The sequence below is a fragment of the Ylistrum balloti genome, unplaced genomic scaffold (genome assembly GCF_031769215.1).
Source record: "Ylistrum balloti isolate Yb309-2 unplaced genomic scaffold, AGI_CSIRO_Ybal_v1 Utg371640, whole genome shotgun sequence".
NCBI classification, from domain to species: Eukaryota; Metazoa; Mollusca; class Bivalvia; order Pectinida; family Pectinidae; genus Ylistrum; species Ylistrum balloti.
Genome location: NW_026782834.1, coordinates 124,182 through 150,714, shown reverse-complemented (window position 1 = coordinate 150,714; position 26,533 = coordinate 124,182). Strand labels below are relative to the sequence as shown.

Below are 26,533 nucleotides of genomic sequence, written 5' to 3'. Positions count from 1 at the left end.
CTGTACTTAGGCTGTACTGTCTAGGCTGTATAATAACAGCCCTTAGGACTGATGATGATTGTAGACTGAGGACTGATGATGATTGTATACTGTACTTATGATAATGACAGCCCTGAGGACTGACGTGTCTAGGCTGTACTTATGATAATAACAGTCCTGAGGACTGATGATGATTGTAGACTGTACTTATGATAATGACAGCCCTGAGGACTGATGATGATTGTAGACTGTACTTATGATAATAACAGCCCTGAGGACTGATGTGTCTAGGCTGTACTTATGATAATGACAGCCCTTAGGACTGATGATGATTGTAGACTGTACTTATGATAATGACAGCCCTGAGGACTGATGTGTCTAGGCTGTACATATGATAATAACAGCCCTGAGGACTGATGTGTCTAGGCTGTACTTATGATAATGACAGCCCTTAGGACTGATGATAATTGTAGACTGTACTTATGATAATGACAGCCCTGAGGACTGATGATGATTGTAGACTGTACTTATGATAATGACAGCCCTTAGAACTGATGTGTCTAGACTGTACTTATGATAATGACAGCCCCAAGGACTGATGATGATTGTAGACTGTACTTATGATAATGACAGCCCCAAGGACTGATGTGTCTAGGCTGTACTTATGATAATGACAGCCCCAAGGACTGATGTGTCTTGGCTGTATTTGTGATAATGACAGTCCCAAAGCCTGGTGTGTCTTGGCTGTACTTATGATAATGACTGCCCCAAGGACTGATGTGTCTTGGCTGTACTTATGATAATGACAGCCCTGAGGACTGACAGTATGTGTAGACCGTACTTATAACAATGACAGTTTCAAAGACTGATGTGTCTTGGCTGTACTTATGTCACTATACCTTTGATAATGACAGACCTACAGACTGATGTGTCTTATCTTATGGTTGTATTCTAATTTATGTACTAAGTGTTGGAAACCATATCAACAGATCATGAAATCAACCCTTTTGGATTTTTTTGTATTATTATTTAATTCCAAAATACTAGTATATGTTGTGAATCAAAGTGACTGTAATCAGAATCTGCACATGATAGATCTATTTTGAACTTTTGAAGTAGATTGCTAAAAACTTATTTCTGCATTTGTAAACCACCATTCTACAAATGATTTCATGTTATGATTTCTGTTGTTTGTCTGTCCTGTTTTGATATATACAAACCATATTTTTATGGGACGATTGCCCTTTGTTCCTTTTCTTTTTTTAATTGGAACTGTTGGAATTTGAATGATAAATTCAGGGGGGTACCATATTGTCAGCATGAAAGATTTTTTTCCTTTTCCTTCAGAAAACAAATGTATTTTTTAAAGGTCGATTTTTGAAATTATTTTATAATACATAACCTGGTCAGATTTATTTTATCAGAACTACAATGTATATTGTCTTGTTATGTATGTCACTAATACAAATTCTCAAAATATATTTTTCCCTGGAGATTTTTAAAAATGTCAGAAAGTTTTATATTCACATTTCAATTAAAAAAAAAAAACAGCTATATAAAAAAACATTTTGTTTCTTGTTTAAATGTCATAAGTTTACAGTCTTGAATATGTTCTTATTAATGTGTACATTTTGTCGCGATTTGACATGAATCTGAATCTTTTTGGGGAGGGGGAACCCTCATAAAATGATGTGAAGAATTGATAGTATATAGATTATGGTATGTAGCTACATGTCTTCTTATTCCATGAATATTTCAAAGTTAAATCAGGGACATGCTCACTCTGCTTATTGTGCAATACCTGGGTGGTATATTTGTATGAAAAAAGATGTACAAATGGTAAATTTTATCCAGATTTTTTAAATATAATATATAAATATATATATATCTTTATATTAAAGAACTGCATTAAGATGTTATAGAGTCTGTATTGTGATGTTAGAGTTTATACAAGGTAGTTGTATGTGCAGAGAATAAATGGTCAACTAAATGTTGAGGTTGTTTTTGGTCTGTATTGATCTTCTTAAAAAATACATACACACCACTTCATAAAAATGGTCAAATTACAGTGTACTCTAGGACCAGAAAACACTGCAGATTAACCTCTAACCTTTGGGGTCTGAAAAGGGAACCAACCAAGAAAAGTTTGCACTCTGTAAAACTTGAGTTTGTTGAAACGTGAAATTTGTTGCATGAAACACAGAATATATCAAAGTTGTGGTGATTTCCACCAGAGTGAGCTTTTTCTCTCTGGTATTAATACAGAGTTTGTATGTATGAGCGATACCTATACCCCAATTCTAACTTATTGTACTCTACTACTCTAACTTGCGAATGCAATGATCATTAGTTGTAGGATGTTGGGCAGATGATCAAAGGGTCACTGCTTCAACTTCTGGTACCTAAACCATCTTGATTTCATGCTCTTGTGTAACCCTCTCAAACCGTTCGAGAGACACAATTGAAGGACTACCAAAGGTGAAGAAAAGCGCCTTTTATTTCCGGTAAGCTTACAAAACTCTCCCGCTCCCGTACCTGCCCTGGTCCCAGGCCTCGTGACACCAGTCCGTCCAATACGCTGTCTAGTGACCGGAGTGAGGGACGATCTTGTCTCCTCCTATTTATGTCTAATGCCTACGTGACTGTCAAATTTGATGGGTGACCCCGGTTGACTAAGGCTGTCAAACTATTACTAATTTTGAATTGAATCCCAGACATTCTGGAGCTAAAACAGTCGAAAACAAATACAAAGCCTTCAATTCGGCCACACACGCCAAGGTCCGGTCTCCCAGTGTAAACAAAAGACTTTCAAAAATTACGTCACATAAACATTTGTCAGCGTTTTAGGTATTAACTATTGCGCAGTTTGTGCACCTGCCTCAGCAGCAGCAGTACAGCGTAGTAAAGTGACCTTAATATATGTCCCCCACAGATCAATGACTTTGTGTCAGAACATATAACTAAAACAGATAATTCTGCTTAATAATTAAATATTATAAACATCAACTCAGTAATATAACCAAAACAGATAATACTGCCTAATATCTAAAGCAAGGGCAGATAATCTTGCATAGGGTGACACTTGTCAACTCAGCTGTAATTAAATACATGGTTGGGCAGTACCAGAAATGTATACAAGCTGTTTGTGCTGAATGGAAACATGCATACTCCATTGGTAGTTGAGAAAAATAACGGTTAGAAAACCAAAACTTTCAAAATATCAAGTGGTTTAAAGTAAGGATGAAGAATTACTTTAATGATTAACTTTGAATCAAATAAAACAAAACTAAGAGAGGTCCTTTTAAGCTTTCAGTAGCTTCTGAGCTGGTAAAGGAAACACCAGCACATTCACTTTCATTCTAGTTCAGTTTGTTTATTGATACAAGTCAAAACAAGAGTTCATCAGAACTGTATATGTTGCCTGCATAAAGTGTCACGGTCACCCAGAAATCGAATTGGATGTCAAAACTAATCTGTACCCTTCCAACAAGAAGCCATATACCAAATTGCATTTCAATAACTCAAAGGATAACCCAAAAGGTCTGGAAAACAATATTCTAAGAGAATTTTTGCAACGACTGAGTTAAATAAAAAATAACTTGTATAATTTGAGACTGGACACATGATAATTGACATCAGAGTAAACATATGTGATATCCAAGTCCTTTTTTTTTTTTTTTAAAATCTGTGACAGGACACATGACTGCTGACACTAGAACAATCTTTTCTCTATCACAGTCTCCAGAAGGGTAAGTCCCATCTGTCCTCTCTGGTGTTTTATCTGGGACAGGACACATGACTGCTGACACTAGAACAATCTTTTCTCTATCACAGTCTTCAGAAGGGTAAATCCCATCTGTCCTCTCTGGTGTTTTATCTGGGACAGGACACATGACTGCTGACACTAGAATAATCTTTTCTCTATCACAGTCTTCAGAAGGGTAAATCCCATCTGTCCTCTCTGGTGTTTCATCTGGGACAGGACACATAACTGCTGACACTAGAATAATCTTTTCTATAACACAGTCTTCAGTAGGGTAAATCCCATCTGTCCTCTCTGGTGTTTCATCTGGGACAGGACACATGACTGCTGACACTAGAATAATCTTTTCTATAACACAGTCTTCAGAAGGGTTTGTCTCATCTGTTGTATAATCTGTCATATCTTCTCTCTAGTACACTATTACTTGACACTCACCAGTGCAGATTGTAAGGTTGTCCTTTCTATAAGAATGAAGTCATAGGCAAGTCTCACATGTTCTTTCATGTTGTCACAAAGCTCACCCTGAAACTGAGAACAAATCTTTTTTCAGTGAAAAATAACATCAAGTTAAGATACTCTTGAACATTTTAAAATTTCTATTGTGGATATAGTGCTCATTTAAAACTTCAGACCAAAGAAAATGCATTAATAGATGTCCTTATGACAAACTTATACCTAATAAACACCATTATGTTGCCTAAAATTTGATGCAGGGATTAGTTAGAGCTATTTTGGTACTGAACTGTTGAATAAAGATTCATTAAAAATTGCTCTTGATGCATATTTCTTCTTCAGAGTGCAACAGAAGCAGCTGAGTTAGAGCAAAACCTTTAACTTGAGTCCAGTAGAGTTTTTCATTAATATAAATACTTGTACCCTATTTTAGGGTTAAAACTAGGTAAGGACTGAAATTCTAAGGTAAGGACTATAATTCCTGGATAAGGATTGTAACTCCCAGGTTAGGCCAGTAACTCTTAGGTTAACACTGTAACTCTTGTGTAAGGACTATTAATCTCTCAAAATCTCCCTGATTAGAATAATAATTCATTGGTTAGGATTACAAATCCTATGTCAGGACTGTAACTATTAGGTTAAGACAAGGTCTGATAGGTTAGGATCAGAAGGACATTAAGAATAATGACGAGGAAAGATTTACAATTATAATTCTTCTCAAAGGCAGCTAAATTAGAGCAAACTTTTTTAACTTGTTGAGTCAAGTAGTTTTAATCAGTAAGATAAATCTTTAACCTAAAAATGTATTGGCAATTTGTGGGAATAGTGGTTTTACCATTAGTAGATAAATTAATTAGCTTTAGTTAATCTGCTAAATCAAAATGCAGTGATTCTTCAACATATGGGTAAGTGGGGTAATCTCCCTTTACATGTAAAGCTGTGTTTCAGCAAACAAAATAAGTCGATTATCTGGTGTAAAGTAGGATTGATGTTACTCAAAGTTGGAACTGCAACTGAAAGGTAAAGATTAACAATTCTTAGGTAAGGACTTTGAAACTTTCAGGTAAGGACAATAACTCTGGGCTAGGACTGTTACTCCCATGTTAGGACTGTAAAGCTTAGATTAGGACTGTTACTTCCAGGTTAGGACTATAACTCCTATGTTAAAACTGTTATACTTGATTACGACTGTTACTTCCAGGTTAGGACTATAACTCCTATGTTAAAACTGTTATACCTCAATTAAGACTGTTACTTCCAGGTTAGGACTATAACTCCTATGTTAAAACTGTTATACTTGATTAAGACTGTTACTTCCAGGTTAGGACTATAACTCCTATGTTAAAACTGTTATACCTCAATTAAGACTGTTACTTCCAGGTTAGGACTATAACTCCTATGTTAAAACTGTTATACTTGATTAAGACTGTTACTCCAAGTTTAGGACTATAACTCGCTCATTAAGACCTTATATTGTTACTTTTTTTAAGTTGTCCTGACATGTATTCAGCGATGTTTTGATCAAAGTTGTAGCCATTGCTTTGGTGGACACCTCATTTCTGTCTGAAATAATTCCTCCCTGCATCACAGCTTTCCAGTTTTTCCTAAAAACCAAATGAAAGTTATTTCACCAATGAGGAGATTCCATTTAGCTCACCTTTGGGCCCAAAGGGCCTTGTGAGGTTATACCATGGCACAGCATTTGTTGTCCTGCATCAACTTTTTCATTTAAACCACTTCTCAATAATCAACTGGCCAAATGTCATTACATTTAGCTTGTGGGCTGCTGGTACAAAGCTCGACAAAGATTGTGAAAAGAACCTACCTTGAACCATATACAAGGTCCCAGGGGCCAAATTTGTTAGAATTTGTTGAGGACCTCGTCTAGTAAGCCAAAAGCGTGAGAAGTATCAACAGACCTGGAAGCTCTTCATCCCAGCATACCACAAGGGAAATATCAGAACCCTGGGTATTTTGGCTATTGAGGTGAAGTTTAAAACTTTAATGATATTTCACCCCTATGAACTTGAAAAGTCAGTCATGGTCAATCATATAAATAAACTGGTCCTTTTGGTCATTGACAAGTTGTTTAAAGATTTTGACATCTGTGACCTTGAAAGTGGGTCAAGGTCATTCATATTAACATACTTAAAAGCCCTTCATCAGGATGTTACAAGTATAATATCAGCACCCTAGGCAATTTAGTTATTGACAAGAAGTTGTTTAAAGATTTAAAGTGGGTCAAGGTCAATCATATGAACATACATTGTAGTACTTCCTTCAAGCATACTATGGGCATAATATCAGCATCCTGAGCCTATTTGTTGTTGAGAAGAAGTTGGTAAACATTTGAACACATTTGACCCCTATTAACTTGAAAGTAGGCAAAGTCAATCATATTAACAAACTTGGTAGCCCCTCATTCCAGCATGCTACAGGTCCAATATCCGGACCCTGAGCCTTTTGGTTATTGACAAGAAGTCATTTAAATGGGAAGTTTACACACATTGTATGACGGTGAATGATGGCAATAAGTCATCCTGACACTTTGAGTCAGATGACCTGAAAATAAATGATGGTTTCCTATAATTCAAGCCATATCTGTAACTGCTTAGAGCTGAGTACCGGTATTAAAGTTTGTTGTGAAAATTGGTTAAAACTGACTTGATGTGCTCACTCTAAATGTTAATGGTGTATGTGTTAATGTATTTGTGATAAACATTGATTATAGTTTTGAAGAATATTGAATATCAGATGAGCTGAGTAGGCCCTCTGGGCCTCTTGTTTGTAAATAAGGTATTCTGATAGAGCATAACAAGACAAGAGATCCCAGAGCGATCTTGGTGCTCACTATTGTTTGATTTATTTATTTCTTCTTTAAAAGTTGGATCTTTTCCCTTCTTTTCTCTTCTCTTGTCTGTTTTTGCTCTTTATGATAAGGAATTTGAACATTCCTGTTAAGAAAGAATAGTAATGATATTTAACTTCCAAATCCAAGATGGTAGCTTATCAGCCATTTCCCAAAACACAATGGACACAACTAGGGATCAAGGGGAAGCTACAAACGAAAGGATCTATCAAGTACATATTTTTTTTAATGATCCATCCTGTACTTTTAATCTGGAGAAATGAATTTGTAAAAATCTTCAAGAGTCAAATTCAAAATGGCTGTTTGATAATTAAAACATAGCTATCCAAACTTAATCATGCTTATAGTATAATGTATAACAAATAGAGGAGAATTCTAATTTATCAGTGAGAATTCAGTGTCCCTGATATAACAGTATCAGATAAAAGGTAGTATTTACAGCATAGTACAAAAATAAAACATGATATAAACTCATTTGTAATTGTAACGCTGGTGTGTCCACTTACAACTCAATCCAATCCATACACAGCACTCGCAGCGCCACCTGCAGGTTCCAGGACAAGCCATCAGAACAACAGCACAATTTCCTGATAAACAGATGACATCACAGTTCTGATACCTTACAGACAATGCATGTGTGATCATACTGGCAATAGTTGACGTTCATCAACTCTACCTGTCATGGAGATCTTTCAACAATTACAATTCAGAGCCATTGTGAAGCCAACACTTTTTTTTTCTTTTTTAAATATTTGTTATGTAATAACAGGTGAAACAGAAAACAGTCCTAGCTGGTCAGACTGGGGAATATACAGATTTGTTTTAATTTCACCATGACCTTAGTGTCATGTCAATACACAACAGCCTTATAAAAGCATCCATCAGCATTATAATTCAGTCATGTATAAATAATTCTAGCAGTAGAATAAACAAGTGTTATCTCACACTGATTATATAACCATAATTTATACTAAATATTAAATACATAATCTAAATAATGCACAGAATTGTGTATATATCAAGCAACACATCTTTGTCTCTCACATAAAATTTATCAGAGATTTGACTTTCAAGTTTATTAAGTCAAAGGATGGGAATATTTAAACCAAAAACTAAAAGATCTAGATATGCCCATCACATGCCTGGTATGATCAAACACAGACATGATTGACATATTGAAATGTACGCATACAGGTAAATAATCAGACATGATCAACAGATATTTTATATGTGTAAGCATACAGGTAATTAATTGAGTAGAAACACGAAACAGGTAATTCTTCAGACTTAATAATCAGGTAAATATATATTGTGTTGTTTTACACAGGTCATCATTCTGAAACATGAAACACAGAGAATATTCTGATTGATATCTCTGAGTATTTTAAAGAAACAGTACTTATCAGAAAATTCTTAAGAAGGGTAATTTCAGCAGGTAAATATCCGACATTGATGAATTAGAAACCAACAGACATTAAAATCAACAAACTGATATACTTACTTATCAAAATCACCTGCCTGTAAAATAGACTTTTTCTCTTTCAGATGTTCATGCTCCATTTTCAATGCAATATCTAATAAAGAATCTGTAAAAATTAAAACAAACTTTGAAACTGAAAGGACTAGTATGATTATGTTTCTTTTTCATCAAAAGCGAGTTCATCATTAAGTCAGATTCCTATATAGCGAGTTCAACAACAAGGTTCCTAGAAAGCGAGTTCATCAATGAGTCAGATCCCTATATAGCGAGTTCAACAACAAGGTTCCTAGAAAGCGAGTTCATCAATGAGTCAGATTCCTATATAGCGAGTTCAACAACAAGGTTCCTAGAAAGTGAGTTCATCAATGAGTCTGATTCCTATATAGCGAGTTCAACAACAAGGTTCCAAGAAAGTGAGTTCATCAATGAGTCAGATTCCTATATAGCGAGTTCAACAACAAGGTTCCTAGAAAGCGAGTTCATCAATGAGTCAGATTCCTATATAGCGAGTTCAACAACAAGGTTCCTAGAAAGCGAGTTCATCAATGAGTCAGATTCCTATATAGCGAGTTCAACAACAAGGTTCCTAGAAAGCGAGTTCATCAATGAGTCAGATTCCTATATAGCGAGTTCAACAACAAGGTTCCTAGAAAGCGAGTTCATCAATGAGTCAGATTCCTATATAGCGAGTTCAACAACAAGGTTCTTAGAAAGTGAGTTCATCAATGAGTCAGTTATGTAGTCAGTAAAGTCATTTATGAGTCAGGTCTGTAGGTAGCGAGTTCCCCAATAGTTACACTCCTACTGAATTATCCATCAGACAGACTCTTGGGATGTAAATTCACCTAGTAGTGAGTTTCGTAACAAGTTAGCTCCCTATTTAGCTATTTCTCTCAATGAGTTAGGTTCAACGCTGAAAAGATCTCCAGCGAATATTTATTTGGTGCAAGGTATATCTTACCACTTACCAAAAGAAAATTCCACAACATCATTAGGGTTGTTGTGTAGAACAAAGCCATACTCCACTAACAAGTGTGTATTGTCATGGTTACCATAGGATATAAATACTTGATCATACTTTCTGTATGTGTCTTCAGTCTGTATCTCATAACAGTTATTCTTTTCATTGAACGATGCATTTATCTGAAAGGCAAGCAATAGAACACAGTGGCATAAGCTTTTCTGCCTACATCCTGTACTAATCCTTGTCAGATTAGACTAGTGTTTTTCTGTACCTTTATCTGTATCACTGTACACTTACAACAGACCTACTTCAAAATACAATTAAAAGGCCATACCTCTCATAGTAATACAATGCATTAATCAAAGTATCATATGTATTTGATTTTAGCATTGAAACCAGTATTTGCTGATTTTTTTTATAAATCCATACTTTGTCTTGTTTATGTCTTAAAACGGTCAAACAATTACATTCAGTATGAAGTAGGTATTTCCTTTTAAGTCAGTAATTTCAGGAAATAGCCTATACCTCTAGAGTGACAATAAAGAGAGTCAGCTAGTTAGTCACCTTGTCAAGCTCTGCTACAGGTTTCAAAGAAATAGTACAAGAAACATATTTTTACTAAACAAAAATTTCTGTTACATAGACTGCTACCAGTAATCACTGTTATGGTATACACAGTTTGAACGGATCATACCTTAGCATTAAATGAATGGTTGAGCAGATCCAGGAAGGGTGCTAGGGCTATGAAGTTGCCATCAGCTAGAAATTCATCACACAATTCTTGTTTGAAGTAAACAGATCTGGTATTAATGGAATACCATGCCCACAAAAAGTCTGCAAGTGTTACAAGTGGTACTATCTCCGGCCAACAGGATCTGACAAAATCTGTTACTAACTTGAAGGCTGTGTAGACTTTTGAGATCTCTGTTGAAGCTCTTGACCTCACAGTTTTTGACAGGAGATTCAGTTCTGCCTCCGAAAAAAAAGCAGGAGTGGTGTACCTCTTAGGTAATACACTGATGTACGGAAACCAAAAGGACGATTCTTGTTTTTGTCTTTCAACTAAGAGGAAAACTGACATAGCTTGTTGAGAAGATAACTGTTTGTCCCATCTGAAACCAAAACAATTATCAAATACAAAAAGTTCAACAAGACAACTTTTGAAATATAAAATATAGCTGCAGTGTGCTTGTTACAGGAAGGATTATGTAGATTTCACTCAATTTCATTCAAATGATACATATTGTATCAACTTGAGTTTAATAGTAATAAGCCCATACATATATATTGATTTCCAGAAAATTGATAAACAAACACAATTTTTTTTCTTGCAATAAGCCAACTTTGAAAAAAAAAGTATTGCCATCCCCTATCTGCCCGAAAGCCTTATTAATGAGAAAATAAGGTCCTTTACATATCCTTTCATATATATATATATATAAATAAAGCCAAGAAATGATGATGTTATGCACACTACAAATAAAAGGAAGGGGCAACAACTCTGAAAATGTAAGGGTCTTAGTTTTTTTTACAACTTATAAGTATAAAGCACAAAAATATCTAAAGTATGAAGACAAGATAAAAGGTAATGCTATAGTATAAACAAAAACATAAATATAATATCTCAACATGATTAAAAAGGACAACTTTTAAAACTCCATAAAAAGATGTGTACAAAATTTTTATCATTCTAGGTAAAAAACTTTCTGAAGTTACCGTCACACAAGTAGAAAACAGAGGTTAGCAGCTCTGTAAGAAGGGATGTATGGTAAGTAGTACTATGATGATGTATTGGTAAGCAACTGTATACAAGTTTGTATCATAACATAAACAACAATTGAACTGTGGGTTTAGTCAAGCAAATATAGCTGTAGGATGAACAGACAATTTGTTGTTATATATGTTATATAACTCTCTATATGACAGTATTTATGTTTTAACATATCTTTAAATGAAGGGTGGTTGTTATGGAAAAAAAAACTTTATAAACAATATAAATTTTAAAGAAAATCTGAAAGCCATTTCATGATAAAAAGTGCTAACTCACTTTGTAATGTGGTGTCTCAAACTTGTTAACACTGTTTGTGGAGTGATGAGGAGTTTGTGAGGGATAGACACAATTATACTGCCTGGTGTAATGGGATGGCATGTCATCAAACCTCTACCAGTGGCTGCAGGAGGAATCACCACCATATTATACATAAGACAAAAATATACCACAAAACAATGACATATTATAACATTATATAAATTAAACAGTGGTTAAGATAAAATAGCAAAATCTTCCATACAGAATTTCCAATAAAATATAAAACTCTTTTTTTTTTTTAAATCGGCTGCAATAAATGAAGCTTAATGGATACCATGTAAACAAATAAAGCTTAATTAAGGAGTCAACATCTACTGAAAAATTTACCATGGCTGACTCAGATACAAATGTTGCTATACATTCCTGTCTCTTCACAAAGAGCTCAGACTAGAATTCAAAGAAGGGCCCAGCTATAGCCTGAGCTCCAAATTTAAATACTAAACAATTCAGCAATATATATGAACATATACCTCATAGAAGTGATTATCAAACTTGGTCCTGCTATAACCTTGCATGCATATGAACACAGCACAAGTTATTTTGCAAAATACAGTTTACTGCAAATACAACCAATGATAATTTTTTGTCATTTTACAGCAAAATGTAGACTGTTTCAGAAAAATGGAAATGTGTAATTTTTTGGAAACAAAGAAAAAAATCAAGAACATCTTCTTTCAGAAAAATGGAAATGTGTAATTTTTTGGAAACAAAGAACAAAATCAAGAACATCTTCCGAATTTCATGAAAATCGTAGAGTATCTATCCATTTGGTGGTGCAGGCACAATCACCAGCTACATATATGATGCAAGACAAAACACTCAAAAACTTTAATTTTTATTTACTTATGTACATTGTACATATTATCCTAACCTGAATTCAAACAATTCAGTTCACTTTTTTTGTTCTTTTCGTATCTTTATTCTAGGAACCAGGGTTTGTCTGACTAATATGTAATATATCTTACTGATACATTATCTGTACTATAAATTCTATATACAAACATCTTTGTTTGGCAGAATTGATTTAATTGTATTATCAAATTCAATTACAGTTTGAATTAATATTTCATAGACTATTATTTGAAATTACAGCTGAGTATAGCCGGTCTTAGGAAGGGGCGCCTTTGAAAAAAATTGCTTCTTTTCATCCACTGGCACAATGTTATGTATTCTTGTTCCAGACATGGAATATGCGCATGAGATAGTTTCTCTTTTCTTTTTCGTCTTCGTAAAGTTCTGCTTGCTTTCTTTTGGTTACAATCCATGAAGTCATGCCGCCAGATATACTCGTATACTTTGATTTCACATATGTATCACACAGAACGGCTGTATGATTATGACATGTTGACATCAATCACATGGCTAACACATGCCGGAAGTTGACAAAGTGAAACTTAAAGTGGGGCACGAAATTACACCGTCATATCCGAACATGCTATTTCAATGAAAGTTAGTCCCTTTATAATCATGTTATTAACAGTATAATATTTCATAATGATTATAATTCTTTTAAAAATATTCTGTGAAAAAGCACAAGTCTTTGACATTTTTCTGACAATTGTTAAATTTGTTTGAGTATACGACATTGCGAATTCCTGTTCGTGTCCCAGTATACAACAAAAATGGCTGCCCGTTATCCGTCGGGCATCCAAACGAGCAGAGTAAGTTTCAAAACATTGCGGGAATTATGAATTCTTTTTACTTGTATCTTTACGGAACTGATAAATGGCATTAACCAAACTATTTTAAATATATTTCAGGTAAGTCCAGCATACCTACACGGAAATTCAACCAGTCACACATGGGCTTTCAGTGCAGTTGCTGAACTCATAGGTAAGGTCCAAATACTAGCCAAACGTTATCCTTTTACAATTGGTATATAATCTTGCTTCTGTTACCTGAGCCCGAGCTTTCATTATTATAATCACACAAAAAATTGGGTTAAAGTTGAAAGAACATCATGTATTCCATGGTCTGAATGTATTAAAGTCAGAACCAAATAGACATATATATTTGTCCAGTCCCTAAATTAGTGATGATCTAGCTGACAAATAGTGAAATTGATAGGCATTTTGGGATGGCTGTGTTTGCTGTGCCAAATTATAAGTAAATTATTTCCGGTAATAATTACTATATCTATGATGAGAACAAAGCCCAAACAAAAGGTAGCATTTGCTTGATACTGCTACACATTTTGAGTGATAATTTATGTGAGTATATAATTTACAATATAATGTACATTTACTAAAACAAGGAATATTATTGTGTCAAAATTGACGCAACTTTTTCTATTGAAGTCATGCACCTAAGTGTTGCAGGTGCAGAATGAAATGGCTGATGAAGGATAAAATTTATGTCGCACCTTAAATTTTCATTATGAAGTTACATGTTTATGGCCCATAAATTTGATCGCAGCTTTTAATTAATTTAATGTTTTTTTTACATCCTCTGTTGCTGCCTTTCAGCAGATAAAGATGCACAGCTTTTAATCCTGGGTGATTTTATTAAAAAGCAATATATTTTGGCAGGCTTGTTACCAGGGATTTCCTTATTAATGCAAAAATATAATGTTACAAGCTTTGCACATCAAGCTAGAGTAAAATTTTATTAATCTTTTTGTATATTAAATTATTGAGTTCTCTATCTTTTAGACAATGCCTATGACCCAGATGTAAATGCATCAGAAATCTGGATCGACCAGCGATTGATTGACAATAAGGTTTGTCTCACATTTGTAGACAATGGAAATGGAATGACACCAGACAAGCTGCACAAAATGCTTAGGTATGAAATAAGCGACTATGTTGTGGATTCACCTGTAGTATATCAAGGCTGGGGTTTTTCAGCCATTGTACAGGCTTTTTGCAATAAGTAATTAAAGCTTTTGTCTTACAACAATAAAGCAAGGTGCATAAAGGAAAAAGAAGTTAATCCTTTTTCAATCAACATCAGCATCCTTATAAAATTTTGCTTAATTTCTCAGGAACAAGATGTACTATAACAACCCCGGATCTAGATTTCATTTTAACTTTTTTAGGTTGATCTAATTTTTGCATGAAAACATGAAATATTAGTGAGTTATGAGAATTTGCAAGAAACTTTTTTAAGATGTGTATAAAATGAATTGTCAGAATAGATTCATTACTGAAGGCTTTAGAAAAGATTTTCTAATTCTGACAGACATCTTTTCCTCAATACCTGTGTTTTTGATTGATTCACAGCTTCGGCTATTGTGAAAAAGATCGGTTTACTTCAAGTAAGCATCAAGCTGTTGGACAATATGGCAATGGATTTAAATCTGGATCCATGCGACTGGGTAAAGATGCTATAGTGTTTACACGTCAAGTAAACACAATGAGTGTGGGTCTCCTGTCACAAACATACCTCAACAACATAAACGCACAAACTGTACTGGTGCCCATTGTCACATGGAACCTGCCTGATAGTATCCTTTTTATGATTATAAAGTGATACATTTTAAAATGACTTATTAATTTTTAACATTTTGTTATTGCAGCAATTTTTGAGAGATGTGTTTCTCTGTGAAAAGTGAAATATAAAGATATTTGCTCTTTCTTGGCCAATGAAGGAAAAAGTTTTCCTATTTTAACATACCAAAAAGGTTTTTTGATATTGGCAAAGTATTTCTTTTTTTTCTAGGTATATACAGTAAAAACCTATGTAATTGGAACAGTATTTTTTTGTTTTTAGAGAAACCAAAAATATAATGTGGGGAGTGCGCGCATTACGGTAGCTATAGGATTTTCAAGTGTTTTTTAAAAAAAAAAACCAAAAATTTTATAAGGATGCCATCATTGATTATCCTGATTACCTGGTAAGCAAAACTGACACAAGAAGGATTTGACAATTTATTTATGAACAACAGTGATAAATAAGATAGTTACTGTATATATTAATGCAAAATGAGTCAATATCATGCAAGATCAGGACAAAGTGTGTAATAGCAACTGGCAAGACAGAAAAACTGTCAATCAACAAAGACATTGGCCTGTATGGGACTTTGAAAATTATGTTGGTTAATATATATATTCGTCTTTTAAAACACTTACATGTTCAAATGTTAAGAAATTGACCGGTTTCATTTTATTCTCCTTCATGTTGAAAATCTTGACAAAGAAGCCATGAGCACATGTCTGTTTTCATGTGTGTTGGCAGAAGTTAGCATTAACATTAGTATGCATTGTGTGGATTGAGACTTATCATTGGACTGTCAGTTTAGTGTATTATTTATTAAAATCAGTCTTACTAGTGTTTTAAAAGCATATCTATGAGTCTTATAATGAATAAGGATAGCCTTGGCATGATTCTCTTATCAAAATGTGTAATGGAATGCAGTTCCTCTTTTGACAGTACACATATGTATACCTAGAGTACATTCTGTGCTCTGTATACCAATTGCTTGCATATGCATAGTTAGAGCCTTATTCTACACTATATAATGTATGTCAGCTCGCAAACACACAATGTGACAGCAAAACATGAAAGAGAGCTTGACAGCAAAGATCATAATTCCCTAGTTTGGTCATTAATAGGTAGAAAATTGCTTGTACCTGTGATATCAACATTGAACACTGTTTATTAGGCCTAGTGTGAAGACAAGTGTTCGTATGTAAGGCAAAGATGTTTAGATTAATTGGATAGGTATAATACAGCACAACATGTCTGATATCAAAGAAAAAAACAAGAAGTGCACAAGTGTTAGCTAGTTTTTTTTCTTCATTTGCATTGTACCTATAATTAAAGAGAGGAAAGTAATTAAATGTTGATAAATGAGAAGAAAATACTTCCTAGTTTTTTTACTTTATCTTGTTGGTCCTAAGTGTCAGCTGAACATTGTTGGGTCAATTTCTTGGCTCCCAGAGATTGTCTTCGACAGAATTTTTGGATGCACAGATTATGCAAATAGGAAAACAGTTTTCAGTATTTTTAACCCCCAAAAGTACCTGCACACATGACACTGGTTTTTATGGTATGACACTTTGCACTTTCTTTCTCATTATGAAACTGTGCAAGTCCTATAGCAAGAATCATTTATTTTACAATGGATTTAGAAAGCAGCATCCTGAATGCATGTATTACGCTTTTGGCATGATACTTGGCAGGTAAGATGTGATGCTTCTGTTAAAATTTCATGGATTATATTTGTAATTCTGTTACATGATCCATATCAGTAGGCAGGTAACCAATTTACATTTATACTTGTATAAAAGATAAATGTATATATGCCATAGGACGAGATATCAAAATACTTTATTTAGTAAATCTAGATTTACATTAAAAAGAATACTTTGGTAGTAATGATTTTGTAGTCTAATGCAAACATTATATATACATTGTATTATTGATGGAGTTATAATGACCTTGACCTACCTAAGAGAGAAGAAGACCAACACCAGACATGGCACACAACCTGCGTGCTATCTGTCAACATTCCATATTTAGGACAGAGAAAGATCTATTAGAGGAATTGGAGGTTATGGAAAAGTTGAGGACAGGAACTAAAATAATGGTCTACAATTTGAAAAGGTATAATATTTGTAATGGACGTAATGTTGACAAATTGAAAAATTATGTAACTGTTGTTTAAAATGTAATATCATGTAATTATGTCTTTTGCCTTAAATATGATAATTTAAAAGAAACCCACTACCAGTAGAAAATTATAATAGATGAAGATAATATTGACAAATAACATGATTTCTCAAAAAGTTTTACCTTAATATGTACCAATTTTGTTTTAGGAAAGAAAACAAAGTGTTGGAATTAGACTTTAGTAGTGACCCATATGATATCAGAAATCCTGAAACCCACATGATGGACTTCTCCACCATTAACAGGGCAACCACAGATCATATACCAGCCTATATGGTATCCCTTAGGGTAGGTTTTGTTACTGATTAAGAGTAACATTAAGTGTTACCCATCTCCATATTCTCATGGTTGGCCGTAGCCACTAGAATAGCTGTTGTGTAGGTGTGAACAGATGCATTTTCCAGATATTTCTTTATACATGTACACAATACATGATAGGTATATGTACAAGATTATATAGTTCCAGAAGTGCAGTTTTCTGAAGGTTCAGTGAATACCTTTTACATATTGCCTTCAAAAGCGCAATGAAATCTTTATGTGTTAGATATAATTAGGAAACGAAAAATACCATTTCTAGACACAAATGATTAATTCTTTCTTTATTTTTGAATGATGAATATTAATATTTCTTATTAATTGCAGGAATATTGCAGCATACTATACTTGAAACCCAGAATGAAAATTGTTCTAAGAGGGAAAAAAGTCAAGACAAAACTTATTCACAAATCATTGTCTCAGACAGAAACTGATGTCTACAAACCAACCTGGGCAGTATCCTTTCTAAAGTCAAGTGCTAAATTTCTTTTAAGGAGACCGCAATTGAACATTACCTGAAATTTGAAATTGTGGTCACAGTTAGATCAAATTATGTTTGTCAAATTATACTTTTTCAATGGGGAAAACAGTAAACCTCAGTTATTTGTCCAACCAATTTTCATCTCAAAACTGCTCACTTACATCTATCGCTTGTTATATGTATGTGAAGTAAAATCAAGATACCAGTAATGATGATATTTCTTTGGACATGTTTCTACACTTACATCTGCCATATGCCAGATGCTTGTACAATTTTAGCTTGTTTAGGAAAATATTCAACAAAAAATAAATTTGTTCTATTTTGATAATCCTTAATAATTTTTAGCCAAAACCAATACCCATCAAATTTGGGTTTGCTCCTCGAAAGAATTATAAGGATTATGGTGTTATGCTGTATCACAAGAATAGACTTATAAGAGCGTATGAAAAGCTTGGATACCAGAAACAGGTAAGCAAACTATTTTTTTCGAAAAAGAGTAAAACAAGCATGAAAATGTGGCAGTAGATCCTATGTGAAGTTATAGGATTTTATTCCTGTTTGTATTTTCCGATTATCTCCTTCTATTTTGAAAGGCTCGGTTGTCTTGGTCCTTCATTATAATGTAAAGATGTGTCAAAAGTAATCAGGTAATTAGTGTAAAGTGTGATTTTGTACAAACTTAATATCATAACATGTCCCATGAATTTGCAGAATGAGTGTTTTCACTGCTTTTAAGAATTGTCGATTTATACATTTAAATGTGAAAAATTGGGATAGATTTTAAAATGGTAAAAAATGAAGTGATTTATTAAAACTTACAATTCTGAAATGCTTTATCATTTCTGACATATTATGGAACTACTTCAGTCATGGAAAATGTCAGTTTGACCTTGAAATGAAAGAAATCATAAGAAAATATTTGAAATGTGAAAGAGAAGATACAAATTTGTATTGTTGTAAATAACATCAAACATCGTGTAACAAGATGTACCAGAGTTTGTAAGTTTTGGTTATATATTGTGTAGCCTAATGAACTTGGACTTGGAGTGGTGGGTGTGGTTGAGGCCTACTTTCTGACCCCAACCCACAACAAACAAGACTTTAACAAAGATGAAAAATACAAGTAAGTACTTGCCCAGTCCTGCAGTCATCTTGTAACAATGTCCTAGCACATACCTTGGTATTTTTCACAATGGGAAAGCCATGCTCATCTTTAAAAACATTATTCTAGCTAGGTACTATTAGTAGATCTTTGAAAACAGTTTGAAATTCTTGGAAATTTTCAAAATATAATACAACAACGGTTGTTTATTTATCAGAACTTTACATATCACCACATTAACACTGGTAATAATTCTATGTACAATTATTTAAAAAGCTGTGCTTAAAACTAGAAAGTAAATGAAGCACAAGATGTTTTTGTCATTGCATGAGTTTTTGTATGTTTTATTGGAATTGATAATTTATGAAATAAAATTTATTGATTTCAGTGCATTGATCAGCAGTGTTTCATTAAAATTAAATGACTACTGGAACGAGAAAAGAGGCACAGGTGTGGTGTTGTAAGTGTACAATTCCTTGCCCTGTTAGAAGTAAAGTGATGTTTGTATTAGCTGTGTCCAACTTCAGGTTTAAGTTCTTAAGCAAGTTTTTTCTGGCAATACTGGATCATCTTATTCAAGAATCTGTCATGACTATTTAAAAGTTGAAGCTGTGCAGGTATTCTGAACATGATTTTTTTCTCATATTTAAGGGACTTAAACTGGTTCTTTGAACTTGATTGAAGATTTCCTTACTATCTGAAAAATTAAATTCCATTATGGGTTTTGTCAATGCTACATAACCATTAATGATAATAAATCAAGGTTCAAGGACTTACAAATAAAATTTTTTATATGTCTGTGGAGTAAATTTGCCTGTGTTAACATTACAGGGGTGCCCAACCAGCACAAGCTGTTGCCAATGTAAATCCTGACTGGACCTGGGCTCAGTGTGATAACTGTCTACAGTGGCGTCGTCTACCTATTCAGTTCAGGTCAGAGGATCTCCCTGATAAGTGGTATTGTCACATGAATCCAGATGCTCAATTCAAGTAAGTATATAACCTTAGGCACTGAAGTACTATATCATTAAAAGTCTGTATTTTTCATTCACTAAAACTTTTAAAGGTGCCATACTGTCATATTTTATAATTTGAAGACTGATTTTGTGATATTGAGAGTATATCAGTTTCATATTTGCTTTGCATTGACTTTCCTCAGTCGTTGTGACATACCTGAGGAACCTGAAGATGAAGATGAAGCACTACATGGACCAACATATAAAAAGACATTTAAAAAAATTCAGTAAGTATTTCTTCATATGATTATACTGTAAATTGGTGGAGTTAGAATTTATTGATTATTGGATTGCTTTGATTGAAAGATTTTGGTTTGTCATTGGCTGTTCAATCTCTTAGTGATGACTATTATATGCTTTGGAAGACTTTAACAGAGATATGACTTAATTGTAATGCCTAACATACATGGTATCATTTATTATTTCAGAAATGAGAAGAAAATGCGTCTGAAGATGATGGAGGTAATTATCAAACCGTTTCAATTTTAATATGTTTCATTTTGAATTTTTGTACATTTTTTTGTTTCTTTTGTTCAATTTTTACTTGAAAGCAGTAATATTGCTTGTTCAGTCTAAATTGCTAGTAAGCAGTTAGTAATTCAGTTTTTCTCTACTAGTGGAGGAGACTATGGGTTTGTGCTCCATATATCTCAAATACAACTGCTACAGACGAATGTCACATTTTCTGTATCTGAATTATTTTGAATGAAATCAGGTCATGTGCACCAGTAAATTATTATGGCTTATCATTCAACTTTGGTCACTTTGTCAAGGAAATACTTCATTTTCTCATGATATTAGTCATAATTGCCAGGTAACTCTTTACACGGTACACACTTGAATGATGTCTTGTACCTTAGTGTATATAGATTAATTTTCCTTTTGTTCACAGCAAGTCACTAGTTTGTAATAATCTGAAGTACTCTTGTCACCATTTTGTTCAAAGTAATTTACAAGTTCAGAACAGTCTGAAGTACTCTTGCTACTTCTTTGTTCAAAATGAGTTACTTGTTTAGAGCCTATCTGAAATACTCATATTACCACTTTGATATGAAGTACTCTTGTCTTCTCACCATTTAGTTTAAAGTGAGTCACTAGTTAAAAAATTTTCTAAGCAAGTACCTCTAGAGGTGGCAGAGGCTTGCATTCTTCAATTATGTGACATGCTTAAAGATGGAAAGATTCAGGTTATCACTCCATGGGAGTAAGTTTTGTATAGCAGCATGTTCTGCACTTAATCATTACCAAGGTATATCTTGGGGACTATAAATGTCAATAATTAACCTTGTTTTTATTAAAATTTCACAAATGTTAATATTGCTTCATTCATTTCCGTTTTATTGATGGTAAGACAGATCTTGTGGTAATAGAATCAATATTTTAACCTCGTTGATATCCTATCATGTAATTCCATCATTAGCTAATCTAGTCTAAATGACCATGGTGAGCTATCTGTGTTTGTCTGTCATGAACTTCCAATAAAAAATTTCTGAATGATAAAAGGATATAAGGGATTACAAAATTTTTAAAAAGGGAAAGTGTTGATGGAAAATCTCTGGTAATGTTAAACTATTTTGCTTCTTGTTAGGCCATTACATATCATAATTTCACTTAAAAAGAAATATTGCAACCATATTTTTCTGTAGCCATGCAATTTTTCTAGCATTAAAATCTGTATTTTACCATCAGGCGAATCAACAGCGTGCCAGAGAAATGGCTTTACAAGCAAGGGAACAGGCTCTAAGGCAGCAAGAAGCCAATCAGATTAGAGGATCACCTCAGAGTCAAAAGGTGGGTACCAAAGTCACAAGGTAAATAGAGTTACAGGGGAGGTTCTCTACTCTTAACTCAAGTTGGTATCAGAGTCAAAAGTTATGTATTGGTCACAAGGTAGGACCCACAGTCACAGTTTACATATCAGAGTCACAAGGTAGGTCCAGCTGAGTGACAGGATTTGTATGAGAATCAATAGGTTGGTACCAGTGTAACAAGATTGGTACCAGGGCCACACAGTATATACCAGGGTCATGAGCGTGGTAATACAAGGTAGGTATCAGAGTCTGCTGTTAAAACATATCACTTTTTTGTCTTGTGTGCCGCGTTAACTTATGTATAAAACTCAAAATTGTACAATACTGACAAGTTCTTTCATCACAGAATCTGCTGTATAATTATGATTGATAATATAAGCAACAGTCTTTCTTGATGGACTTAATTAATCATCAAACCAGCGCTAATGTTTTGCATTTAGCTCGTTGTTTAAGTACATATCTCATGAAGTACAAGCTGTCATAATAAGGCCCGAAATATAGTTGTATCTATACATGTCCTTACAATCATTGCAGATTCTGAATACTGTTAATTGGACTTAGTTCATTAAACAAAGTTACGATAAATATGACACATTTCTTTAACCCTGATGATATTAACAAGTGGAAACATGCAAGACATGTAATTATGTACAATTCATGCTTACTCTTTAAATGAACAGGTATCCAGTTCACAGGAAAAAAAGTCAGAGAGTGTGCAAATGACTAAAATGATGATGGAATTACAGAAGTTTAAAAAACAAGCTGAACGTCAACAAAGGATCATTGACCAATTGCAATCCAAAAGAAGAAAAGTTGATGAAAACATTGAGAAAATTGCTGGTGGTATAGATGCAGATGTAAGTATTGAGGTAGATACTGTTGAGTATTGAGTTAGATACAGGTGTAAATATTGAGATAGATACTGGTGTAAGCATTGAGTTAGATACTGATATGAGCATTGAGTTGGATACAGATGTATGTATTGAGTTAGATACAGGTGTAAATATTAAGTTAGATACAGGTGAAAATATTGAGTTAGATACAGGTGTATGTATTGAATAAGATACAGGTGTAAATATTTAGATAGATACAGGTGTGTGTATTGAGTTAGATACAGGTGTAAATATTGAGTTAGATATTGGTATGACCATTGAGTTAGATACAGATGTATGTATTGAGTTAGACAAGGGTGTAAATATTGAGTTAGATACAGGTGTAAATATTGAGTTAGATACAGATGTATGTATTGAATAAGATACAGGTGTAAATATTTAGTTAGATACAGGTGTGTGTATTGAGTTTGATACAGGTGTATGTATTGAGTTAGATACAGGTGTAAATATTGAGTTAGATACAGGTGTATGTATTGAGTTAGATACAGGTGTAAATATTGAGTTAGATACAGGTGTCTGTATTGAGTTTGATACAGGTGTAAATATTTAGTTAGATACAGGTGTGTGTATTGAGTTTGATACAGGTGTAAGTATTGAGTTAGATACAGGTGTAAATATTGAGTTAGATACAGGTGTATGTATTGAGTTAGATACTGGTTTAATTATCTAGTTAGATACAGGTGTAAGCATTGAGTAAAGCTACTGATGTAAATATTGAGTTAGATACAGGTGTATGTATTGAGTTTGATACTGGTGTAATTATCTAGTTAGATACTGGTGTAAGCATTGAGTAAAGCTACTGATGTAAATATTGAGTTAGATACAGGTGTATGTAAGTATCTAGTTAGATACTGGTGTAAGTATCTAGTTAGATACTGATGTAGATATTGAGTAAAGATACTGATGTATTGAGTAAAGATACTGATGTAAATATTTAGGTAGGTATAAGTATTGAATTGATATAAATGCTAGTATCAAATCTGTTAGATACCAATATAGGCTATGATTTACATACACACATAGATGCTAGGGCCGCTTTCACATGATCAACCTGAAATCATTCCACAATAAACAAATGCACTACTGGAACTGATGAATGTAAATCACAAAATGCACTGTTTTTTAAGAATTTCCTGAAACCTAAAACAATGGGCATTGTTTGTTTTAATTCATACTTGATAGCATAACATTCCCAGAAATATCTGTGTGCACTAACTCTGTTTTATGATGAATTTCTGAAAACTAATGATATTCAGCAAGTTAAGTTTCAGACTGGCACTGTTGGAGCCCTTGAACTGCATGTGCATAATATTCTGCAGCTCACTCATAGTTTCAATTTGTACGTGGCCAACTGCTTTCACTAAAACAACTTTAAGGAGTTAGATACAGATGACTGCGATAGATGTACTTTTACAAATTGAGAATTAAAGCGAGAGTTATATGAAAGAGATCCTAAATTTTATAATGTTCAGGCATTTCACATAATTGTATATTGTAGAAACGGAATACAACAAGCAAATTGCAGAAATTGCAGGAACTCCTTCACAACATGGATATTTGTGTTGAATGACCACAAGATTTTGTTTGACATGTAATAAATGCCTTTTGCTATAAACATGCCAAACATTTTGATTTCCTTTATTACTTAACAGAAGCTGTTGGAGAATGTGGTTGGTAGCAGTCCGAGAGCTGTTTCATCTACAAGGTAGGAGGATTGTTACCTTGTTACGGATTTTGAAAGCTTATCTTGTCAAACAATATTGTGGTGGACTTGCTCTGTCTTGCTATGGATTGTAAAATAAGAGTTGTACCTGGTTATATTTGAGAATTTACATCAATACTGAAATACCAAGTTATTAGCTGTTGTCGTTATAGATTTTGCACCCTCAAGATTCCACATAAAAGTAGGATTCATATTACCAGTGATAATGTTCTGTTGATATTTAGCCTTAATATACTTTGTATAGTTAGGATAAATTAGCAGGGCAGTGCTTGATCTCATACTTCCTTTTATTCTGCAACACATCTGCTTAAGTGTGCAGGATTCCTCTCAGAATACAGCAGATATACTTTTTTTCTTTGTTTTTAGTTCCAAGGACAGTGAGTCAATTTGCATCAAGACTGAGGATGGGGATGTAGTGGCAGTCATTCCATGTAATGAACCCAGCTCATCTAGTGATAACGACATAGTTGATCTTACACTTGATGATGAGGACTTGGAACCATCCACACCGAAAAAGCCAAAAATCTCCTCTACAAGTCAAGAAGTTAAACCAGACATCAGCAAAATTAAGATAGAGAAAGATGTCATTAGTTGTAAACGTGACATTGCAACACAGACTGTAGAAAGGGCTAAAGGCTGCACAAAGGACTGTGTGAAGAAGATAGAGGAAGGCAAAAAACATTTAACAGAACTTCAGAGGAAAGTGTATAAACTTCTGAAAATCATAGTCCCTGATGAAGATATAGGAACAGCTGATGGAGTAGAGGAAATAGTGACTGAGATGATCAAACACAATCAACCATCTTAGTGCTTATATGTAGTCTATCCATTTAGTATTCTTGGAAGCCTTTAATTTCTTGACAAGTTCATCCATTGGTATATTAATGGTTTCTTAATACAAAGGTAAGAAGAATCGGTACAACATTGTGATATTGGCAGTATACATTCATATATATATGTCCACAGCAAGCATTGTAATTGTTAATCATATCCTTAAAAAGCTTCATTTGGAATTGAACATCCTCGTTTAAATTCATGTGCAGAGGACCATCTGGATAGATATTTGTTTTAAAAAGGAACATCCCCCGAACAAGATATTGATTGTTTTAAAACAAAGAGTGATTAAAACTAAGAATGAGTTATCCTGGGCAGAGGGAGTGAATGGTTTGATAGACTTCAACATTAGAAGGAAATATATTTAAACATAGGTATTCAAGGACCTATGGGTTAAAGGTTTTTTTTTACCCTTCTTTTGTCAAATGGCCTAATTTGCTCAATAGGGGAAATGAAGTACATTTTGAACATCAATATTCTTTGGTTTGAACCATTGCCGAACCAAAGCCATTCAGTGGTATATGTATTATGTATTAATAACATAAGTAAATATTACACTTTGTACTTTATAACTTGATTGATAAAGGCCTCATAATGTCTTGTTTTATCAATACTTTCAGGGTTTTATTTCTTTGTTCAGATGATATCGTGTTGTGGTACCTTATTTAGGATTTCCACAGGAATGGGTTTTGTTTCAAAAACTTGACAGGGCATTAAAGGCTTCAGACTGTCAGAACTGGTATTATGTGGTATATTGTCTGTTATATAATTACATTTATATAAATTATGATAGACATTGTCATAGTCTGTTAGTTATATATGTTAGATAATGTCAAAGTCCTTTGTTACATTGTAATACCCCTAGCGTAAGAGAGGGAGTATTTAGTAATCACTTCGTCTGTGCATCCGTGATAACATTTTGTACCAGATATCTCATGAAACTTTGTACAGATTTTGTTTATATTCACACTATAGTATCATACCACCAAGGTCTACACTTGATTAGATTTTAGTGGTGACTGGTGAAGGTTAAAAGTAAATGGTCACCCTTTGATCTAGAGGGGGTTGGGGTTGGGCATATTTATGTGAGCCATTACTCATATTGTTTTTACTGTAGTAAAAATTTAGGGATATTTCAGCATGTTTTT

General features: G+C 33.7%; 2 protein-coding genes across 2 annotated transcripts; one reads left to right on the top strand and one right to left on the bottom strand.

Moving 5' to 3' along the window:
- Positions 1-4,150: 4,150 nt before the first annotated feature.
- On the bottom strand, positions 4,151-12,935 carry LOC132563210 (SET domain-containing protein 4-like). Its single transcript, XM_060227964.1, has 8 exons — positions 12,688-12,935; positions 11,556-11,679; positions 10,203-10,620; positions 9,513-9,687; positions 8,566-8,650; positions 7,571-7,651; positions 5,676-5,799; positions 4,151-4,270 (listed from the first exon to the last, which is right to left on the bottom strand). Exons 1-8 carry the CDS (start codon positions 12,860-12,862, stop codon positions 4,163-4,165), a joined length of 1,290 nt encoding a protein of 429 aa, XP_060083947.1. The 5' UTR covers positions 12,863-12,935; the 3' UTR covers positions 4,151-4,162.
- Positions 12,936-13,219: 284 nt separating this feature from the next.
- On the top strand, positions 13,220-25,367 carry LOC132563212 (MORC family CW-type zinc finger protein 3-like). Its single transcript, XM_060227966.1, has 17 exons — positions 13,220-13,258; positions 13,358-13,430; positions 14,249-14,381; positions 14,819-15,042; positions 16,994-17,144; positions 17,360-17,498; positions 17,853-17,981; positions 18,352-18,474; positions 19,032-19,129; positions 19,497-19,568; positions 19,940-20,098; positions 20,268-20,351; positions 20,553-20,586; positions 21,814-21,915; positions 22,616-22,792; positions 24,481-24,533; positions 24,918-25,367. Exons 1-17 carry the CDS (start codon positions 13,220-13,222, stop codon positions 25,357-25,359), a joined length of 2,232 nt encoding a protein of 743 aa, XP_060083949.1. The 3' UTR covers positions 25,360-25,367.
- Positions 25,368-26,533: the final 1,166 nt, after the last annotated feature.

Excerpts from the sequence above, each read along its gene's own strand:
- LOC132563212 (XM_060227966.1), top strand. The coding sequence starts at position 13,220 with ATGGCTGCCCGTTATCCGTCGGGCATCCAAACGAGCAGA. Across the intron at positions 18,475-19,031 it reads AGCTTGGATACCAGAAACAG|CCTAATGAACTTGGACTTGG; the intron begins GTAAGCAAACTA and ends TATATTGTGTAG. Across the intron at positions 21,916-22,615 it reads GATCACCTCAGAGTCAAAAG|GTATCCAGTTCACAGGAAAA; the intron begins GTGGGTACCAAA and ends TTAAATGAACAG.
- LOC132563210 (XM_060227964.1), bottom strand. The coding sequence starts at position 12,862 with ATGGATTGTAACCAAAAGAAAGCAAGCAGAACTTTACGAAGACGAAAA. Across the intron at positions 10,621-11,555 it reads TTGAGACACCACATTACAAA|ATGGGACAAACAGTTATCTT; the intron begins GTGAGTTAGCAC and ends TTTTGGTTTCAG. Across the intron at positions 8,651-9,512 it reads TGTTGTGGAATTTTCTTTTG|ATTCTTTATTAGATATTGCA; the intron begins GTAAGTGGTAAG and ends TAATTTTTACAG.